The 22,672-nt window shown below is 42.3% G+C and overlaps 1 protein-coding gene across 1 annotated transcript in view; it reads right to left on the minus strand.

The window, feature by feature from the left end:
• Positions 1–10,851: 10,851 nt before the first annotated feature.
• Positions 10,852–22,672, minus strand: part of UBE2N (ubiquitin conjugating enzyme E2 N) — a 45,619-nt gene continuing 33,798 nt past the window's right edge. The window contains exons 3-4 of the mRNA XM_075344804.1: positions 14,599–14,739; positions 10,852–11,558 (exon numbers count right to left, since the gene is read on the minus strand). Of these exons, the coding sequence (XP_075200919.1) occupies positions 11,518–11,558; positions 14,599–14,739 (182 nt within the window). The 3' untranslated portion in view covers positions 10,852–11,517. The remainder of the gene's footprint in view (positions 11,559–14,598; positions 14,740–22,672) is intronic.

Here is a 22,672-nt window from a genome sequence, read left to right on the forward strand (position 1 = left end):
AGTGGAGGAGTGAGCTCTGTAAAATCCTATGACACTGGTTCTCACAATGAAGTGCATTAGGATGACGCTGCCTAGTTTAGTGCAGCCCCACAGCACACTTTGGGGGCTCTATTCTGGCGATTATCAGCAAAAAAACGCTAAGTGACCAAGAAAAACAATTCTATGGCAGAGTCCTGAACTTTCATTATAATTGTTTTCTTGTGAAAGAGGAGTGTAAAAAAAAAAAAAAAAAAAAACGAATAACGCTCATGTGAACAGCAAAGACGATTTCCCAAAGAAGAGAATCAAAATAGTTTTCCGAGGAAAAACTTAATAAACTTTGTGGAAACAGTTGCCAAGGATGAACAAGCTTTTCTGATATGAGGAGGCCATACTGAATTACTCCCAAGGGCAAACTAAAAGTTGGAGTATTACCATCTGATACATTCCTGGCGTAGCAAAAGTATAGACCAGGGGTCAGGAACCTTTTTGGCTAAGAGAGCCGTAAACGCCACATATTTTGAAATATAATTCCGCGAGAGCCGTACAATATGTTTAAAGGGCCATTGACAGATCAATCGCTCCAATGTTCACTTAGTACAGCAAGGAATGCTCCTCCCTGCTGTATAAAGCCACAACTGGACTGAAACAATGGTAATTAGCAGTAAAAAAATCAAATAAATAACTTACATTGTGAACTTGCGATGCATGACATCAGTCCAGGCAAGGAGAGTGGGGGGGGTGGGTAGTGGTCGTGGCACGGGGGGGTGGGGACAGGGGTTGTGTTTGGTGAAGGTAGCAGCAGCGGCGGGGGGAAGGGCGCTGGTACTCACACAGGCCGAACGGGTGACAGGGGGAAAGTGCAGCGCACAGCATAAGCTGTGAGCTGCACAAATATTGCACCGATCTCCTCTCTCTGCTGTGATCTGGATAGCCCAGGCGGCGCGTTCAGGTCACAGCAGGGAGCTTTCCTGTATTAAGTACAGGTCGCAGTCCGGGTACAGGGCGCTGCCATAAAGGAGTTGAGGTGAGTAACTATTGTTACAAACACCAAATTCAGCATGGCAGCCCCCAGTGTTTCAGTAACACTAGAATTAAATAAAAACTAAATAAACAGTGAGTTTAATTTTGTATTAAAAATACTTGATTTCATAATCACTATTATTAATACAAAAATAAAAAATGCGACACCTTACCTTTAATCCTAATGCTCACCAGGGGGAGAGGCGCTGGTGGTGGTGGTGGAGCGGCTCAGGAAGGTCACAGGAGGAAGAGTGATGCTGCGAGCTCGGAGGAGGGGGTGCTGCTGCTCAGGAGGGTCAGCAATGCTGTGGCTCGGGGGTGTAGCCATGGGTGCATTTGAATCCCCCGGGTATGGCTTACCAGGGCGGTAGTGGTGGAGCAGAGTCACAGGATGCACTCGGGGGTGTTGCAGAGGCCGCCATTGATCTGTGGGCAGGGGGTCTGCGGAGGTGTCACATCACAGGGTGTCTCTGTGGCAAGTGCATTGAGCTGACTGCCGGCTCCATTGAATCACCCAGGTTTGACAAGATGGACGTCAAGAAAATGATCGCGGAGGTGGCGCGTGCGCAGATATGATTCCACGGCCATTTTCTTGAAGCTCATCGCATGAACCGTGGGTGATGCAATTGAGTCGACAGTCAGCTCAATGCACCCACCGCCGAGACACCCTCGCAGCCCGCCTGCCCGCAGATTAATGCTGCCCACTACGACACCGCCGAGCGCGTCCTGTGAGCCTGTCTCCTATGAGCCCGCTCGACCATCGCCACCTTCATAAGCCATATCTGTTTTGTAAGATACACCCCCATTTTACCGCCAGTTTTGAGGGAAAAAAGTGCATCTTAGAAAACGAAAAATATGGTAAATGAGAATCCTGAAGTATTGTAAACATGTTCAGGATCTTTTCCTTGCACTTTGTATTGTAGAAAAAAAACTGCAGCATGTCAATTCTTTCTGTGTTTTTGCTACGTTTTCCCCATTAAAAGTAATGAAAATAAAATGCAAGCAAAAATACATATAAGGCTGGTGTCACACTACGTCTTTTTAACATCCGTTGAAAACGTTATTTTAGCGGAAGTACGGATCCAGTGCAAATGCGTTTTCATTTCAATGCATTTGCAATGGACTCGCGTCCACCTGCGTTCACCTGCGTTTGCGTGCGTTATAGTGCGGATCCGGTGACTTGCAGTTTTTTAACATGTTTCAAAAACGCTACTTGTAGCGTTTTTGAGCTGCGTCAAAATACTGCAAGTCACCGGATCCGCACTATAACGCACGCGAACGCAGGTGAACGCTGGCGTGCTGATAGACAGGATCCTGCTTTTGTACTGAGCATGCCCAGAAAGTACTGAGCATGCCCAGAAACAGTCTCGCGTGATCTGTCTCTCTCTCCTCCTCCCTCCCTCACCCTCTCTCTCTCTGTGTCTTTCCCCCTTCCTCTCTCTCCCACCTGAGAGCTGCGGACACTCGTAACCAAGGTAAATATCGCGTAACCACTTCTCTTAGTTACCCGATGTTTACGTTGGTTACGCGTGCAGGCAGCCCTGCTCCTAGCAGCTGCAGACACTCGTAACCAAGATAAATATCGGGTATCCAAGGCCGATGTTTACCTTGGTTACCAGCGTCTGCAGCTGTCAGAAGCCTCCTCCCAGTCTAGTTCCCCTCACTCCCGATCACATGACTCCAATGCCCGCCCCTAAACATCCAGTGCAGGATCCTGCAAAATAACATATGCGTTTGCATACGTTATTTGCTGTAAAAGCAGGATCCGTACTTCCGCTAAAAAAACGTTTTCAACGGATGTTAAAAAGACGTAGTGTGAAACTAGCCTAATGCATCAAATTGTGGCAAAAAGCCTTGGTTTTGCTGCAGCATTTCTCCTGGCAGTAGATGCAGACTTGGTGCAGAAATTTCTGCAACCAAATCTTCATCTTGTGCACAGATTCCAGATTTGGAATCCAGATTTCAAACTGTTCCTGGCAGTTTGGCGAATCTTTACAAAGATAATATAATGCAAAAAGGGCCAGATGCAGTTTTCTGTATAGCTTACTGTTAACCCTGTTCAGCACATGGCTGCCTGCATATTACTAAATAAGCTAAGGGTCGACAACGGGGCACTGACCAGAGCTAGTGGGAGGGGGAGGCAGCAGAGGATGTTCTCACAGCAAGTCACAAACTTTGTGACTGTGTCGGCCACTGTCTGCCACTCAGACCGCACTGTCTGCAGCCTCCAGTCCTGACATATTCATCTCTGACCTGAGTCTGCATATCCTGCAACTGCCGACATGACATGCATCCACAATCACAGCAGTCACTGGCTCCACACACTGCAGAAGAGTAGATGACGAGCCAGGCAGTCAGCTCGAGGTCACAGGTAGGAAGTGGCTGGAGGGGGCGGAGCCCAGCGCTGCCGGCCACTTGTATAAGAGCTAGTACAGTATAGTTACAGCGCAGCGACTCTGTCACAGAGCGGAGCCGGCTGTTTATCTTCAGGGTGAGTGCACCGCGGCCTGATGGAGTGCAGTGCATGCATCCTTCCCATAGACAGGTAGGAGCCCTGTCTGCGAGCCAGATACGGCCATCAAAAGAGCCATATCTGGCTCGCGAGCCATAGGTTCCCGACCCCTGGTATAGACCATAAATGGTTGTTCGATATTGAGTCCAGAAGGTGGAACCTGCGCCTTCAGTTAACACTCCAGAAAAGAGAAGGCATTGTAAACTCACATGCCATAAACTACAATAGAGAAAGCCACATACACTGATGGACACTCGTAACGTATTCACTTTATAGAAGGGCCAAAAAGGGTTCAAGAGACTCCTTTCTCCTAAGATTGGGGACGCAGGGCTAACTATGTACCAGATGGATGGGGTCACACAGTATGGCAATGTGGGCTGCAAGTTGTGCACCCCCTGCAGTATGTTGAGTGCGATTTAAGGGTGTGGGGATGGAGTCTTCCAAAACAGGCAAGGGTTATTTCAGCAAACATTTTCAGCTGTATGATTTTTGGTCCAGTTCAGGAAAAATTTAAGAGGCTGTTGGCAACCCTGGTGAAGAATGCTCAACGAAAGCAGATTCTGGATAAAGAATACTTACGTGCACATAGTAACTGGGTAAGTGTGAGTGGCAATGGAAGTATTGAATATTCCACTTCACATGCCATAATATTTGCACACAATATTTATAAAAAAATTGATAATATATAGAAATTGCCTTTTTTTCTTGTAGTGCAGCTAGATTTCCTTAGGTAACTTTCAAGCTTCATAAGAACAAAAAAAATATAGAATGGTGGCTCATGGTTGTAAGGTAGCGCTGGGGTCCTAGATCCCACCATGGACAACGTCTGCAAGGAGTTTCTATGTTCTCCATGTGTTTGCATTTTTTTTCCTCCCACAATCCAAAGACATACTGTTAGGGAATTTTAGATTGTAAGCTCCAATGAGGACAGTGATGATGAGGTCTGTAAAGCGCTATGAAATTTTTGGCACTAGATCAATGATTAAAATAAATAATATGCAGAGTTTGTGGATTTAGGGAAAGAATCCTCTCCAAATTCCAACACATTAAGGCTATGTGCCCATGTTGCGTCGAGGTAGTTGCAGTTCAAAAAGCATCCTCTGGCAGAAAGGGCAATGCTTTTGGCTTTAAAAATGCATGTAAAACACAAAGAAAGTAGCCTATGCGCACCTTGCTGTTTTCATGCGTTTTTAGTGCTTTTCCGATGCTTTTAGAAACGCTGCAGTTTTGTATTAAATTGAATGGATGGGAAATGCAGCCAAAATGGCAAAAACAATTGACATGTTGCTTCTTTAAAAGCAGAGTTTTTGCCCAAAAATATGCAAATTTCACGTTTAGAACAGCATGGTGTGCACAAGAAATCCCTATTTCTCATAGACTTTGCTGGAAAATCAAAACGCATGCATTTTTGCATGAAAAAGGTGCAGTTGAAAACGCTGCTGAAAAGCATGAAAAAACGCAACGTGGGCACATACCCTAGCAGCACGGTGGCTCAGGGGTTAGCACTGCAGTCTTGCAGCACTGGAGTCCTGGGTTCTAGTCCCACCAAGGACAACATCTACAAGGTGTTTGTATGTTTGTTCTTCCCGTGTTTGAGTGGGTTTCCCCCCACACTCCAAAAACATACTGATAGGAAATTTAGATGGTGAGCCCAATGGGGACAGTGTTGCCAATATATGTAAAGCGCTGTGGAATTAATAGCACGATATATATGAATAAATATTATTTTATACTACACCTAAAGTGTTTTGCTAGGAGCCGAGCTGCAGTTCCTCCCACAGTGGATGGACTTTTGCTGTTCAGCTCTCTTCAGTTTCCCTCCAGTGCTAAAAACAGTTGACCAGAATGTAGCTTTTGGAAGTTAGTAACGTGACAGAATATGAAGCTTTTTCATAAAATGATGCATGTAAAATAATAGTGTTGTGAAGCTAATTGGCCCAATAATCCCTCCTATCCATAGCATTAAATATAAAATAGCAGTCAACGCCCCTGGAAGAAATGCAGGACTCAAAACACTTTCTTCCTTTTATTTGCAATGTTATCTTACATTGAGACATGCCATTATAGAAGACCTATTAAACATTCTTAATGAGTCATTACAAAGTCTTACAATAAGTTAAAGAATGAACATACAGAAGTTTAGATGAGGAACTGCACAATTAGAACTTCAAACCATTACACAGGACACTACTGTATGAAAGAATGAGTTCTGAAAATGGTACTTCTTCATGACCGGCTAAAACCATGAACATAATGCGGCCTCGGAGCAGTCAGACGACACAAGATATAGACCTGCACGCAGAAAACGTATCCAAACAATAGTAGTCTACTTCCTAGGTTACAAATCTGCATTATCGTCTATTTACAGCTGTGCTGGGTATACCTCATTTATATCCAGCAGGAACATCACTTGGCAGGGGTTGACAGGTCATTGTCTATTTCAGCGCATTACTTGGTAGCGTTATTGTAACAACATAATCCAGACAGTATTAATATAGTGATGAATGTATTACATCACTAAAGACGGCTTAAAATTTCTGACCCCAAGATTGCTGATAGTTGTTGACAAATGTTCAGTTTAATGGGGAAGCACCAACATGTCAAGTATTAGGCATGCTGGGTAGGTTTTAAAGGAATTTTCCCACAAAGTTCATTGTAATCAATAGATCTTGGAATACTAATAATTTCCACAATTGGATGTGTTTAAAAATAATATCCCTGTGATGAGATAATCTTATTTATGTGTCCCTGCTATGTGCTGTGTAATGGCTGTGTCTGACCGTACAGCAACATCGTCTGATCATACCACATCTCCTAGGCAGGGGAAGATGTAAAAAAGTACCGTATACAGATATTACAGTATGAAATCACAAATTATTCGTTCTTTGAGGTAAAACATTTTTTTAAAAAACAAGCAGGGAAATGTTTTTACCTCACAAAGAATCAGCTGCGATCCCCTGCTGTATTGTCTGTATTCTCTATTGTGTCCTCCCCGGCCCAAGAGATGTGGTATGATCAGACCATGTCCCTGTATGGTCAGCCACGGTCATTACACAGTACACAGCAGGGGCACAGATGTAAGATTATCAGCACAGGAACATTTTATTATTTTTTTTTTTTTTTTTTAAAAACATCCAATTGTGGAAATTTTTTCAAAAATCAATGGATTAAAATAAAATTTGTTCGTGGGAAAATACATTTAAGCGTACAGAAAAACAAGTGAAGTCCTTAATTCAAAGGACAAGTTCATGGACAAGAAGCTGTAGCTTTTGTACTTCAATAAAAATGTGAATCACAAAGTAAAGGCTCTTTCAGACGTCGTTTATTGTTGGTCTGATCTCTGTTCTCTCAGACTAACCATGCGTCTTCTGAACAGAGAGTGACAGCCTTATAGAAATATGTGATGCGGTCATTCTCGGTTTGGGCGATGCGTGACTAGTCTATCCATTGCGATCAGAGATCGGACCGATGACCACAGACATTTCAAAAAAGCCCTTAGACCGATTTGAAAATACAGATTGCCCATCAAAGGTTAGTACGGCAGTGCATTTAAAGGGAATGTCAGGTGATTTTGTAGTAAAATGCTGTTTACATAGGGCTTAATGAGACCTTTCAGGATGAGTAAGTTTTATAGCTCTACCTTTTCCTGTTATCCTGCTGTAAGTTCTATAGAGTTCAGTGTCTCCTGCACGCTAGTCAAGTGTATGTAAATACCATTTACATATTTACGGTTCCCCCCCACTCACCACCCTATGCATTCACGATCAGCATCGGACTGGCTCCTGTAATACCAGGCCTGGATTCAGTTACCTGCATTGCATTCCGGAGCTCTCACCTGCAGCCTGGACTGATCTCAGAGTTTGCAGGACTGAACTGCGAGCGCCGAGTGATTGATTCCCCGGCGATTGCGGTTCAGTTCATGCCAGCTGCGGACAAGCCGGGCTGATCTCCGGAATTCAGGTGAGAGCACAGGAGATCAACCCGGTCTGTCTGCAGGTGTCATGAACTGAACCGCAATCGCCGGGGAATCAATCAGTCGGCGCTCACGGTGCTGTCTAGGCTGCATTCTGGAGCTCAGGTGAGAGTGCAGGTAACTGAATCTAGGCCTGGCATTACTAGAAATTCCTCCAATAGCCAGTCCGACGCTGTTCACGATCACTACTGAGAGGTGGGAGGGAGTATGGGTGGGGGAAGCAGTACAAGTTAATTTCCCATTTAGCCTATGTCCGCATGCTACAGTTTTGTAACTGCACCTTGTGGTCACAAAAACTCAGGCGTTATAGGTGCATTTTTTGACCATACTTTTTTTTTATACACCAATGGGAGAAAAACACAGGGAAAAACGCAAAAAGAATTGACATGCTGCAGTTTTGTTGTCACCACAAAACTGCAGCCCAAAAAAAAGCAACGTGCATAAAGCAAAAGTGAAATCTAAGACTTAACTGGGGAAGGAAAACCATGCAGTTTAGTAACCACAAAACTGCCCTAAAAACACATCAAAAACGTCCGTGTGCGTATGGGGCCTTACTATCACTGATACTAGCAGAGAGGTGGGAGCAGTACTTATACAGTTTGTATTTACATATGCTTGACTAGTTACTACTTCACACAGAGCTTACAACAAGATAACAGGAAGAGGGAGAGCTATAAAAGTTACTAATTCTGAGAGGTTTCCTTAAGCCCTATTTAAAGATAACAGTATTGTACTATAAAATCACAGGACAGATTCCCTTTAAAAGGAAAAAAAAAAAATAAGTCTATAGTAGACATTTGCAGAATACTTGAAAAAATTATTATAAATTCATTTCTGAGACTTCCTGCTGCGAGGAAGGCAAAGAACTCTTCACACTCACAGTTTGGTCTCTTGAGTAGTCCATGTGGCTGCTGCAGAGGCCTTATGTTGTGAAATGAGAGCAAAAGGAGAAACTTCATATTTTACACTAGCACATTTGTATATAAAACCTCTTTAAATATTTTACAAACTAAAACTGGGGTATTTATGATGAAATACAGACTTGAGTCAGCCGGTATTTTTTTTTAGCTTGTCTTCGATATTATTCTGGTTTTATTTTAACAGTAGCATTCAGAGTTAAATCATGAGTTATTAAACAAACTATATATCAAACTATATCCCATAAATAATCATATGGCGCCCAGTATAGCAAATTTTTCTTCAATAGAGATGTCAAATGTAAAGAGGCTGTCTAAAATGAAACTATTCATGATCTATTTTATGGATAGGTCATCAGATATGATTGGCTGGGGTCTGGCGTGCCTACTGATCAGCCGATATTTGCGCAGGTTGGATGTAAGCAATGTACATGGCTTAGTAGCCACACTCTAGCTCCCATTCACTTGTATGGGTATTCCATTGTATATATGACTAAACATCCGGCCACTGCCAGTGGAGATGTTGGAAGATTGGTGGAAATGCCGGGAGTAGGACCCCCACTGATCAAAAGTTTAGTATCTGACTACAGCTTGAAAGTATCAAATCTCATTAAGACTGTTGCACCTTAATTCAGTGTATCTACAAGACACTCAGTTCAGTTTTGTGAATCTACTGTTCGGTCACCAAGGATGGGGACCACATTGTCCACGAGGACTCTTGGGGCTCTACCAGTACTTCCTTTTTAGAGAGACTGACGGTACCATTCAAAACACACCCACAAGCCTTTTTAGTGGACGTTATTGGACAACCCCTACTTAAATACTGCATTACCCAGTGTAAAAAATAAGAAGTACTCGCCTCCCACAACGGCATCATTTCAGCGTTAAGCCACAAGGCTGCTTCACTCACACTTCGAAGCGTGAGAACTGCAGCCTATTAGAGGCTGTTCATTGTTATGTCCTGTGGGTGCCCACATCCCTGGGACTGGCCCGGTGCAGGTTTATTATTCTATTTTACATTGGGGAGTACAGCATAGGAGATGGGGAGATCCAAGTAGTGGAAAATACTAGTTACATTCATTTGTATTATCATAATTGATTGCATGGATGTCTTAACATTTTCACAGAGGGTTTTGTAGAAGGGCTGACCATATTTCAGGAACACCAACATGAGAATATCCAATGTAAGCAAATATTTGTACAGTTGGTACTAATAATTGTGCTGCAGAATATGCCTTATGTGCCTAGAAGAACCTGTGTAGTGAATGCTTCCCTTCATTTTCAGAACCTCTATTACATGCTGTCTTGGATAGATGCCTTGAATTTATACAGACTGTGAAGACTAAGAGTGCGATACCTGGGGTCATTCTTTCCCCTTTTATCAATTCAGGAGCTGGTACACATTTCGAATATACTACGTACCACATCATTTATGTTCATTATGTCCCTTTACGCTAATTAAGGATGCAGGTTTTTCTCCAAACGTTGGTAACATACAGTATGTATAACTGGTAGGGTCACCAGGACAGAACCATCTCAATTCGGGCATCTGTAATATGCAACAATACAACTAAATGAGTGGCACTCATCGCAGAGTACGGACTGAATGAAAAACACGTGGCAAGTTGAATTGTGGCCTGTATATTAACGTGTCACTCATACTTGTTGACTGACACCTGTGATAAATAATTCCACGCAAACTGAACTATTTTTTACCCCATGATTTTTTTTACCGATAGTTTTGCAGTTAAGACCGTACAGCTGTGATGGTCACAAGAAAGCAGCATCATGCTAAAGATCTGTCTAGCCACAGTCTAAAAACTAAATGTGTCAAAACCCCATGGGATTCTTTGCTGAGCCATGCATCTTCATGTTAATACATACGTGAAGCACACCTGAAAAAGAATCGCAAACCCGCACCGGGTAGATAGGGTACTGACCACGGTGCATGGACTGACCACAGGTCTCCTGACCTGGACACAATAGACTCATATATGTCTATTAGGCTGACAAGTTTGCGGTCTGTACTCAGATCACAAAACATGGATGTGTGAAACCGGGGAACTAAGATTTCTCAGCTTTTAGCACAGTAAACAAGAAATACCAATTGAAGAAGGTTTTTGGAGTATTCGGGAACAGGCATTTGCGGTTACGGATAAGACTTGGGACCTGCACTTCTGCAGCACTTCTTTGTTACTAGTTGAAATTGCTCTATCGCCAGATTGAGTTCTTCTTAAACAGACGGCATTCGGATATACACTTCACATTTTGTAGCAGCACCGGATTTCAGGACTATTCAGCAAACATGAGGGTTACTATAACCATCATCCACTCATCTGTCCTGCATCTTTGACACATTTGTGGGAAAGAGAAGACTTCTCTGCATTTGTATTATGCTTATGGAATTGACAAAAATAAAACAAAGAAAAACTGTACAAAGGCAAAAGTAGAATAACAAAAAAAATATTTTACTAAAACATAAGATATACAGATTTTCAAGACAAGCCATACAAAATGGTCACAAGCTTTGGAAGGTTTAACACTCAAAAGAAAGGAGGTTAGGTTAGTGACGGTCGGGCCGAGATCATAAAGGGCCTCCTGATTTTGCCATTGTTTCTTCAATCAAGCTTGTCTGCCTACTCTGTCTATAATAGCAGGCTACATCGGCAAACACACTAGGTTCAGGTTAGCTGCATTCACAGAACAGAACTAGGAGAACAATAAAAAGGAGGTGGCCGGTAATTAAAAAGGGGAGAAAAAAAATATTAAGATGCAACTAACCTAAAACATCTCCATTTACAGGGCCTAAACTGAACTCACAATGCCAAAATGGAGAGATACGGAGGTAGCGCCACCTCTTCTGAACATGCTAACGATAATCTACAGCCTCTGCTCATGCGGTACAACAGTGAATTAGGACAAGACATGAGATTTGCTACTGTGCATTTAATCACCAAAGACTGACCATGTCTGGGCTTTTTTTTTTTTATTCTGTATTTTTTTTTAATTTTTTTTTTTCTTTTTAAGACTGTGTCCATTAAATGCAAACAAAAAAAGGAAGAAGTCTTGGCAGAACAGAAGATTTGATGCACACTTGGGAGATCGAGAAGAATTTAAAGGTTATTCATGGCGTATAGCCTAGTCCACGCTCTGGCTGTAAGGAACAAAGAAAAATAGGTGAATAATTAGTATCAATATCACATAAGGCAGGCTGCATGAAAGATCACTGTATAATGGCTGGGGGCGGGGTAAGGGTAAGAAAACGGCAAGACAGAGATATAGAATATATATACATACATTATATATACATATATATATACACATATAATGTATGTGAATACATGTGTATATATGTGTATATATATATATATATATATGTGTATATATATGTGTGTATATATATATATATATATATATATATACATATATATATATATATATATATATATATATATATATACACACACATATATATGTGTATGTATGCATATATATATATATATATATATATATATATATATATATATATATATATATATATATATATATATATATATATATATATATATTAGTATTGTCTAATGTTATCGATTCACATAGATATTGCACAATACATACTGCATACTGTTGTGAGCAAAACAGACATATAGTATATCACAAAAGTGAGTACACCCCTCACATTTTTGTAAATATATTATAAGTTTTTGTGAAACAACACTGAAGATCTGACACAAATACAATGTAAAGTGGTCAGTGTACAGCTTGTATAACAAGTGTAAATTCAGTGTGTCTTCTATACTCAGCACACAGCCATTAATGTCTAAACTGCTGGCAACAAAAATGAGTGCACCCCTAAGTGAAAATGGCCAAATTGTGTCCAAAGTGTCAATATTTTGTGTACCCGCCATGATTTGAAAAGCACTACCTTAACTCTCTTGGGCATGGAGTTCACTAGAGCTTCACAGGAGCCACTGGAATCCTCTTCCATCCTCCACGACGACATCACAGAAATGGTGGATGTTGCGCTCCTCCACATTTTATTTGAGGATGCTCAATAAGGTTTAGGTCTGGAGACATGCTTGGCAAGTCCAGCATCTTTACCCTTAGTTTCTTTAGTAAGGCTGTGGTCGTCTTGGAGGTGTGTTTGGGGTTGTTATATTGGAATATGAAGGGAGGGAATCATACTATGCTTCAGTATGTAACAGTACATGTTGGCATTCAATGAACTGTAGTGCTATACAGCCGGCAGCCATCATACAGTCACAAACTATGACACTCCCACCACCACGCATGACTGTAGGCAAGACACACTTGTCTTTGTACTCCTCACCTGGTTTACGTCTCTCACACACACACACACACACACACACACACACACACACAACACCATCTGAACCAAATAAGTTTGCCTTGGTCTCATAAGACCACAAGGATATAATTCCAGTAATCCATGTCCTTAGTCTGCTTGTCTTCAGCAAACTGTTTGCGGACTTTTTTGTGAGTCATCTTTAGAAGCAGCTTCCTTCTGGGATGAGAGCCATGCAGACCAATTTGATGTAGTGTATGACGTATAGTCTGAGCACTGACAGATTGACCCCACCCCTTTAACCTCTTCAGCAATGCTGGTAGCATTCATACATCTATTTTGAACAGACAACCTATGGATATGATTCTAAGTGTGTGCATTCAACTAATTTGGTCGACCATTGCGAGTCCTGTTCTGAATGGAACCTGTCTTAGTAAACAGCTGTATGGTCTTGGCCAACATGCTCCAGCCCAGTTTCAGGGTGTTGGCAACCTTCTTATATCCTAGGCCATCTTTATGTAGAGCAACAATTCTTTTTTCAGATCCTCAGAGAATTCTTTGCCATGAGGTGTAATGTTGAACTTCCAGTGACCAGCATGAGAGAGTGTGTGAGCGATAACACCAAATGTAACACATGTGCTCCCCATTTACACCTGAGACCATGTAACACTAATGAGTCACATGACACACGGGGAAAGAAAATGGCTAATTGGGACAATTTGGTCATTTTCACTTAGGGGTGTACTCACTCTTGTTGCCAGCGGTTTTGACATTACTGGGACACACCAAATTTACACTTATACAAGCTGTACACTGACTACTTTACATTGTATCAAAATGTCATATCTTCAGTGTTGTCCAAAGAAGAGATATAATTAAATATTTACAAAAATGTGAGGGGTGCACTCCGTTGTGATATACTGTATGTCTGCTGTGCGCATAACTTGCAATCGCTGTGCAATGAGAGGAGGGCTATCTGTCATGTCTCACACAGTGGTAGCCTATTCTAATCTATGGTTTGGGGGCATGCTCTTATTTCCCCTAAGTGTTGTTGCCTGCTTATCATTGGGCAATGCCATACAGCGGGAAATAAGTACATGCCCCCAGTCAAAACTATCTGCACCTACATGGAATTAAAAAGTAATATGTTAGCAGATTTTACAATGCTATCAGACAGCAGCATGACATAGGTGCAGAGACCCTGATTCCAACTATGTATTACTTAGTTTATTGGGTGCACCATTGGTGACAGAACCAGTTTTCTCTGCTGCAGATTTAGCAGAGCTCAGAATGTTGAGCCCTGTAAAACCCAGCCCACACCACTGATTGGCAGCTTTCTGTGTACAATGTATAGAGCTGTTAATCAGTGGCGGGGGCAAGGTTGGACAAGCAAGCTTAAGATCTAGTGATAATTTCCTGCTGATTAAACAATGAATTTAGTAACAGAAACATACAGCCCAGTAAGTGACATATCCCTGGAATCAGGGTCTCCGCTCCTACATTATATTACTCTCAGAATACACAGCAAAACATGCAAATTCCCTTTAACAAAAATTAGCTACCAAATAGTTTTACTGCCAAAATCTTAGAAGAGGCAGAGAAAAATAAATGTATTCCACTCGACAGCCATTACCAACTACATCATGTGTCCAGCTCAACATGAAAAATTTGGTGAAAGGTTCTCTAATGTTCTGATGGAGCTAAAACAGTTTAACTTACAAAGAGTGACCACATTTACAAGACGCTGTAACCAGTGTGAACTGAATTTTATTTCCTGAAATGCGAAGAGTGGGAAATATCGCGCACGCCATGCCGCGCAATATTGTATGTTTCATGACTGTGTGCACACAGTGTCACGCTATGTTGTGTTACTAGTAAACAAGAATACCTGTTTCTATGGCTTGGGCTTCGTTCGTCTTCCACTGCTCGGCTACATCATTTGCTAATGGATCGTCAGGGTTGGGTGCACTTAACAAAGCCTGAATTGATAGAAGCACTGTACGGATCTGCAGAGCTGGAGACCATTTATCTGCACACAGAGGAGGTGGAAAGGGCATCAACACTGTTCTGTGTCATATCCAAACACATGATCATTCAATGTGACAAGCACTTTTTACAGCAGAAAATAGAGGAGAGGAAAAACACTGACATTCAATGAAGACAGCACATGCCTGGCACCGGTATGATTTCAGCAGTCATCCCGGGCTCAAGTTACAGTCAGGAATTTCTAACAGGTCTTGTTTATTTTTACTAAAAACCTGAAATGAGCATACCAACCAGATCTGAAGAAGGCTACTGTTCAGCCACGTACCATCAGCTACAGGGCTATGGAATGGGATATGCCACATATTACCCCCTCACCCACTGCATGCTGATCTCATGTAGTAGCTACGTATCTAAAACAAGGGTTTCCACTTTATGTGCCCCCCCCAATCCCTATGGATGAACTGACAGGAGCAGGGAAAAGCTTGTGGAGGCTTGGACGTTTTTCATTCTTCCAAAGTGAGTGTGCTGGAAGCTAAATCTACCAGCTGCCCGACGCTCTGTCCGTCAAAGTGAGTGTGCTGGAAGCTAAATCTACCAGCCGCCCGACGCTCTGTCCGTCCTCAGCCACAATATATCGTTGGAGGTGAAGCTCTCTTCACATCTGGATTTTGGATGTATACCTTAGTACCCAATAACCCGGTGTAGGCCGGGAGTGTCTTTTGTGCCCACATTAGTGGTCCACTCGGGAGAGTTGATAATCAGCGAGCGAGCATTGGGTAAGAACACTTGTTCCCAATTATTTACCTAGGTATACATAGCGTCGATAGCCCAAAATTTAAGCAAAGTACTTGCTCCTCGGGTGATTGGTTAACAACAAGAAATACTGATGGAAATGTTTAAAGTAAGTTTACAAATGTGCAATAGAAATCCCTTTAAAAATCAATTTTATTAGATAATATTAAAATCGCCCAGGTGATTAACCCAAAAATTCAAACAATAAGTTTGGGTGATTGGACAGTTAATGCCAGCATAAAATTATCATCAGTGCATCACCCAAGTGGAAACATTGGATGTGCGGACCATAATTTGGGTAGCCCAGTGGCTAAGCGGTTAGCATTGTTGCGCTAATAAAATGCTTTGTTTGTAGGGTGATTGGATCATTTATGTTGATATATTTAGTAGAGCAAGGACTAAAATATAACTTAATTAATCACTTTAAAATTATATATAAAGTGCAGTGCAAAAATTGTGCAAAAACACACAAATTATATACAATAAAAGGATGGATCTCACCCAATTCTTCACTACGGGCAGACCAAACGCCACCAATTTGGATGATTATGATGCAGGCAGATTAGAGGGTTACTCAGAGGCAGGATCCAGATGAAATGTAAGGTGCTAACCTCTGTCGTGCCCCATGTAGCTGCTTCCTCCTTACAAGGGCAGCCCCCAAGTAGTGGAAACTACCCTGATAGATAAGGACCCTCCCAAAGCGTTTCGCTCTCATATTTGAACACAGAGTTTATCAGGGGAGATTAGATAAATACAGCCTGCAGTGGCAGGTATGTGTGAACGCACACCGCAATATTCAGGTGTGCTAGGTGGCCAGTGGTACCTCATTTATCATTTACGTTGCCATAACAATAGTCATAATGAAGGAGCTCTAAGCAAGCTGTAAATAAAAAATACTGTATGGGGACAGAATGATCATATTATTTTTGTTCCCATCAGTCAGAAAATAATATTCTTTTCAATAAGCCTGTCTACAAAGACCTTAAAGCAAATCTGTCAGCAGGTTTTTGCCCTTTAATCTGATTACAGGTATGTGTCACTTAGACTGTGTGCTTTAATTTCACTACAATTAGTGTTTTATTAGCAGGAGATTATCACTGCCTGGACTAGGGGGTACTTCTCACATAGCGAGATCGCTGCTGAGTCACGGTTTTTGTGTCGCAGCAGTGACCTCATTAGCGATATTGCTGTGTGTGACACTGAGCAGTGATCTGGCCACTGCTGTGAAATCGCTGCTCGTTACACACTGCTCTGGTTCATTTTTTGGTCGTTGCTCTCCCGCTGTGAAGCACACATCGCTGTGTGTGACAGCGAGAGTGCAACGATCTGAATGTGCAGGGAGCAGGAGCCGGCGTCTGGCAGCCTGCGGTAAGCTGTAACCAAGGTAAATATCGGGTAACCAAGCGAAGCCCTTTGCTTCGTTACCAGATATTTACCTTGGTTATTAGCGTCCACGGCTCTCAGGCTGCCAGCGCCGGCTCCCTGCAGGAGTATAGGGAGCCAGCGCCAAGTGGTAAGCGCTGGTAACCAAGGTAAATATCGGGTAACCAAGGGAAGTGTTTTTCTTGGTTACCCGATATTTACCTTAGTTACCAAGCGCAGCATCGCTTCCACACTCGCTGCTGGCTGGGGGTTGGTCACTGGTGAGATCTGCCTGATTGACAGCTCACCAGCGACCATGTAGCGACGCACCAGCGATCCTGACCAGGTCAGATCACTGGTGGGATCGCTGGAGCATCGGTAAAGTGTGACGGTACCCTAAGTCTCAAGTACACAGCAGTCAGGCTAATCTGTGTAACCTCGCACCATCACTGATTAGCAGCTTACTGACAATTCAAAGTGTATAAAGGAAGCTGCCAATCAGGGGTGTGGGCGGGGTTAAACACAGCTCAGAATTTTAAGCCCTGCTACATCTATTTGATATCACCAAGCCCAATAAGTGATACATCACTGTAATCAGGCTTTCTTGCCCTCTATTATGCTGCTATCAGATTATATAGCAAAAAAAAACCTGCCGGCAGATTCCTTTTATGTCAGAAAGCACAAAACAGTTACATATATTTGGAGGTAGATTTTGGAGGAATACTCATGATGTAGCAAAAAATGAGATGTGAACAGATACTAAATCTTAGATAGCTGGCCTTTATCCAGCGTATATATATAACACAACATCTGCCCCTTTGCTTGAAAATTAACCAAACGGGAGCTACATTATACTGCCTACTGAGCAGCAGTGGATATTCCCAGGAGAGGCCAGCCCGCATTATTCCAAAGATATGGAGCGTGCTGTAAAGCATCTCCAGACACTGGATCGCATCTTGTAGAGGGAAAATTCCTACGCTTCCTCATACAATTCCCCATTAAGTGTTCTAGGAATACTCAGTGATAAGTATACAATTGTCTTATGTTTTTATATCAGTTCCCCGTCTTTATTACTATATTTTGTCACCAGAAGAGAAAGGCCTCGGATATGCAGAATGGAGAACAACTGGGAAATGACAACTGCTTTTTTTTTTTTTTTTAAAGACAGCTTGTAAAGATTCTGCTTAAAGGGAACCAACCACCAGGATTTTTCCATGTAAAGCAAAGAGTGCCATACTGGCACTAGCCTGCTGAATAAAATCAGTGGGTCGGGCCTTTGTGGGTCGGGTGATCTGTAGATATTCCTACTTCTGTGTGGTAAAATGGTGCCAGAGTCAGCGCATGTGCGTACCGCAATGTCCGGCGCCATTTTAATGAAGACACTGTGGAGAAGACTATGAGCAACGCCACCAACAGCGGTGCGAAATTTAAATAGCGGGTCAAGTCAGAACGCGGGAGGAGGAACATCTACAGGGGACCTGACCCACAAAGTCCTGCCCCGCTGCACACCTCAATCAGAATGCACCAATTTCTGAACCTTTATGAACAGTTTTCTCTGCAATCAAATACCCAACCTGGGAAGTGAAGGTATGATTTTAATCACCAAGCCAGTATGGCACTGCCTTTACTTTATGTAAGAAAATCCTGGTGGTTGGTTGCCCTTAATAAAATGGTTGTCTAGCTAAGAAAACCCATTTCTGTATAGTCTTCAAGGCATTGTGTGTTAAGAAAGGAGGGGGGGTAGGGTGAGGTCTCCTGTTTTGGATCCTCAGCTCTAAGCAGGGGATGGATATTAGGCCGGGGCACACGAGACTAATGCGATCCTCACATGACACTCAGCTCACGCTGGCAGCACAGCAGAGCCCGAGTGTCACTGCGACTGAGGTCCGATCATGCGATCAGACCACAGCTGCGGGGAATGAGCCGGCGCTGTAGAGGTGAGGGATTTCTCTCCCTCTCTCCTCCGTAGCCGGCTATTGCCACTCTCGCTTTGCACTCGCGGTACACCGGTGTAATACGAGTGCAGTGCAATCTTTCTTTCACCCCATACACTTGAATGGGTGCGAAGAAAAGTCTCGCATTACAATCGTAGCATGCTGCGATTGTTTTCTCGGTCCGATTGTTGCCGAGAAAGTCGCTCATGTGTGCTGACATATAGGCTAATATTGGTCCAAGTGGAATGCGATGTTTTATCTCATTCCACCCGGTCCGATTTTCATGCCGTGTGTCTTAGGCCTTACTCTGACGCTAAAGCCATGTTCACACATTCAGTATTTGTAGTCAAAACCAGGAGTGGAACAATCAGAGGAAAAGTATAATAGACACACGGCACCACTTTTGTATCATTCACCCACTCCTGGTTTACTTACAAATACTGAGGTAAAAACGTACCAAATACTGAACATGTGCACATGGCTTAAGGCAGCAGTCAGACAGCCATAGACACTCTCTTGAGAGAGAATTTGGGCCAATTATGCTGTAGACACTTGGATGAAACTCTGCACAGAGATTCATGCAAGTGTCAGATTACTTACTGTGATCAGATGAGAGCATCGTATCACAGGCGAGGAAAAGATGGAGAACAGAATTTATCCAATCTATGAGTCTGCGGAAATCGGACTGCCCTTGGATGTCATGGGAGTGCAGTACAAGGATTTCCACACTCCCATAGACTTAAATGGGTGCGCGCTGTCCGATAAATGCTGGTTTTTTTTTTTCTCATGCCAAAGCAAAAAAGCTCAAACATATGACTTGCAAGACATTTTACCTTAGAAATAAATAGGAAGATTCTTTTTAGCATTTTGGGAGTACTTTTTTTGTATATTGAAAAATTGGGAGAGCCATTTGCGCCACTTTTGGGTATGCCATCGTTGCAACTTTCTTGCTACAGCTGACAAGCCTTGAAAAATAACTTTTTTATATTTTTTGACATAGCCATATGAGGGCCTATTTTTTGTGGGACAAAATGTCGTTTTGAACAACACAATCCTTTTTTTCCCCCATATAATGTATTGAAAAATGGGGAAAAATTTTTTCCAACTGGTATAAAATGCTGAAAAATTCAATTCTGGCATTTTTTGGCTTTTGTTCTTACGGTATTCAAGGTATGGTAAAAATTACCTGGAAACATGATTCTCCAAGTCAGTATACTTACAGTGATACCAAATTTGCATAGCTATTTTTTCTTAAAGGATTATTCCCATCTCCAAGATCCTATCCCAATATGTAGTAGGTATAATAATAATATTAGCAAATACCTCTAATAAGAAATGTAGTAGAGTCACTATGTCAGGGCATGTGCCAGGCATTGCTGGACCTTAGGCATCCATGGTTACGACCACGCATGTAGTAACAGATAGATAGTTAGTGGTCATAACCATGCATACCCATACATGCAAGGTCCTGCAATGCCCTGAACATGAGGTAAGCAACAGTGAATCACAAGAACTATTTCTAATTGGAGGTATTTGCTAATACCATGTTTCCCCGAAAGTAAGACAGTGTCTTACATTCTTTTTACCCGCAAAAGTCCCACTATGTCTTACTTTCGGGGTATGTCTTATATTGGAAAAAAATCCCACAGCAATCGCAGCAAGTCTCCATGCAATGTACCGTATGGGGACTTGCCGTGATTGCGCGGACCACGGACACCATTACTGCAACATTTCTCTGTGGCCGAACGTTCAGCTGAGTGCACGACCGCCGGCATGTGACGGCTCTCAGCTGAGCGCTCGGCCGCCGGCATGTGAGAGCGCTCGGCCGCCGGCTATTAAGAGCGATTAGCTGATCGTTCACAATAGTCGGCTGCCGGTAATGTAAAGAAGGAAAAAAAATAAATACATTTTTCCAACGTACAGTTTACTATGTCTTACTTTCGGGGTACGTCTTACATTAGCCGACCCCCCCAAAACCCCCACTACGTCTTACTATCGGGGGTGTCTTACTATCGGGGAAACACGGTATTAATATTATTATACCTCCTATATATTGGGATAAGATCTTGGAGATGGGAATAACCCTTTAAGACTTAAAAAAAAAATTTTTAAAATAAATAAATAAATTAACATTGGTTTGTGCTGCAATTTTCTGAGCCACATAACATTTTATTTTCCATTGAGGGAGCTGTGTAAGGGCTTGTTTTTGTGTGGTCAGCTGTTGGTTTGGCTGATATCAATAAATGGAGTATTTAAAGCCTTTTCTTTTTTTATTAATTATTATTATTATTATTATTATTATTATTATTATTATTATTATTATTATTATTATTATTATTATTATTATTAAGGGTGGTGTGGTGACCAAAAAAAACCAATGGCATTTTGACTTTTTCACTTTACGACGTTTATTGTACAGGTTACTTTACAGTTTGATAAATTGGACAAATACAGAAATGACTTTACAAAAAAATTTTTTAAATGAAAAAAAGAGGGGGGCAGGAAGGATTAGAATTTTTAAAATACCTATTTTTATGCTTTATTTTTTTTTCATCACGGGACTTGACTCTGCGATCATCTGATCAGTTCTATTATAAGCTGCAATACCCTTGTATTGCAGTGGATAGTAAAAATCGTGTGGCCAAGCGTCACAGATGTACCATTATTGTAGTCTTTGGGACTTTCTGTTCACCCCCAGCTATCAAGGTAATCCAGCAGTGTATTGAGGGGAATGTATAGGAAATTGTCAGCAGCATCTAAAAGGCTAACAACAAGGATAGCAGCTCAGCCCTGCTGTTAGATGCTGGTTATGTAACATAGCATCTACAATGAGTGGGGAGAGCTCCGCTCCTGAGCCTTCTCCACACATGGTGACCCAAGTTCTGATGTACATTGTTTTGTACTAAGGAGTTACTAAATTTGTCACATTCTACTCCAACTTTACATCCTACATACTGGGCATGTGAACTTAGCCTAATGGATGGGCCACACAAGCGTATGGAATCCGACGAGTGTGCATCGGATGCGATATAAATGATCTTCGGCTCCCGCTCTGCTGCGAGTGGAAGCCAATTGTCATGCCATTGTGATCTGATCCTGCGATCGGATCACAGCTGCGGAGGAGAGGGCGGGTGCTGTGGAGGAGAGGGATAATCTCCCTATCTCGTCCATTGCCAGCTGATGCGATAATCACACTGCAATCCAGTGTCATCAGAGTGCAGTGTGATATTTTACTAATACCCTATGGGTGCGAGTGAATATGGATCGGATTCCACCTGCAGCATGCTGCGACTGTTTTCTCAGTCCGATTAGGGCTAAGAAAATAATCGCTAATGGAAACGGCCCCATAGAGGAACATGGGTTTGAGTGGAATGCGATTTTTTATTGCATTCCACTCGGGTTGTTCTACTTGCCGTGTGTCCTAGCCCTAACGGATGATTACAGGGCATGTGAACTTAGCTTTACCTCTTTCCCTCAGGCTGTCTATTCCTCATCTGATCTTGCTTCGGAATGACGCTTTCTTCTTTTATCTAAACTTGTTCCTGATATTGCTGATTCCTCAAGGTCAATGTAATGGTTATGATCACACTTGTGCTTAGTAAAGGTCTGCCATTTATGCTTCTGTCCATTATACATTCATGGAGAGATACAGTGTTGAGCCCTGCTGACATGCCATAACAGAAAACGCTTGGTATATTCAAGACTTTGGCCGCTCATAAGACACATTACACTTGTTCAGCAAAAAGATTTGCAGGACCATAAACCAGTGGCCATGTTGGTAGTCAGTAGCCGCTGTCCACAGCATTGTGAACCTCCTACTACATGCGACATTCCCAGTGTCACTTGTGATTATTAGGCTTCTGGAACATAAGCACTTTGTAGTGAGAC

Source organism: Anomaloglossus baeobatrachus, chromosome 4 (assembly GCF_048569485.1).
Source record: "Anomaloglossus baeobatrachus isolate aAnoBae1 chromosome 4, aAnoBae1.hap1, whole genome shotgun sequence".
NCBI lineage: Eukaryota > Metazoa > Chordata > Amphibia > Anura > Aromobatidae > Anomaloglossus > Anomaloglossus baeobatrachus.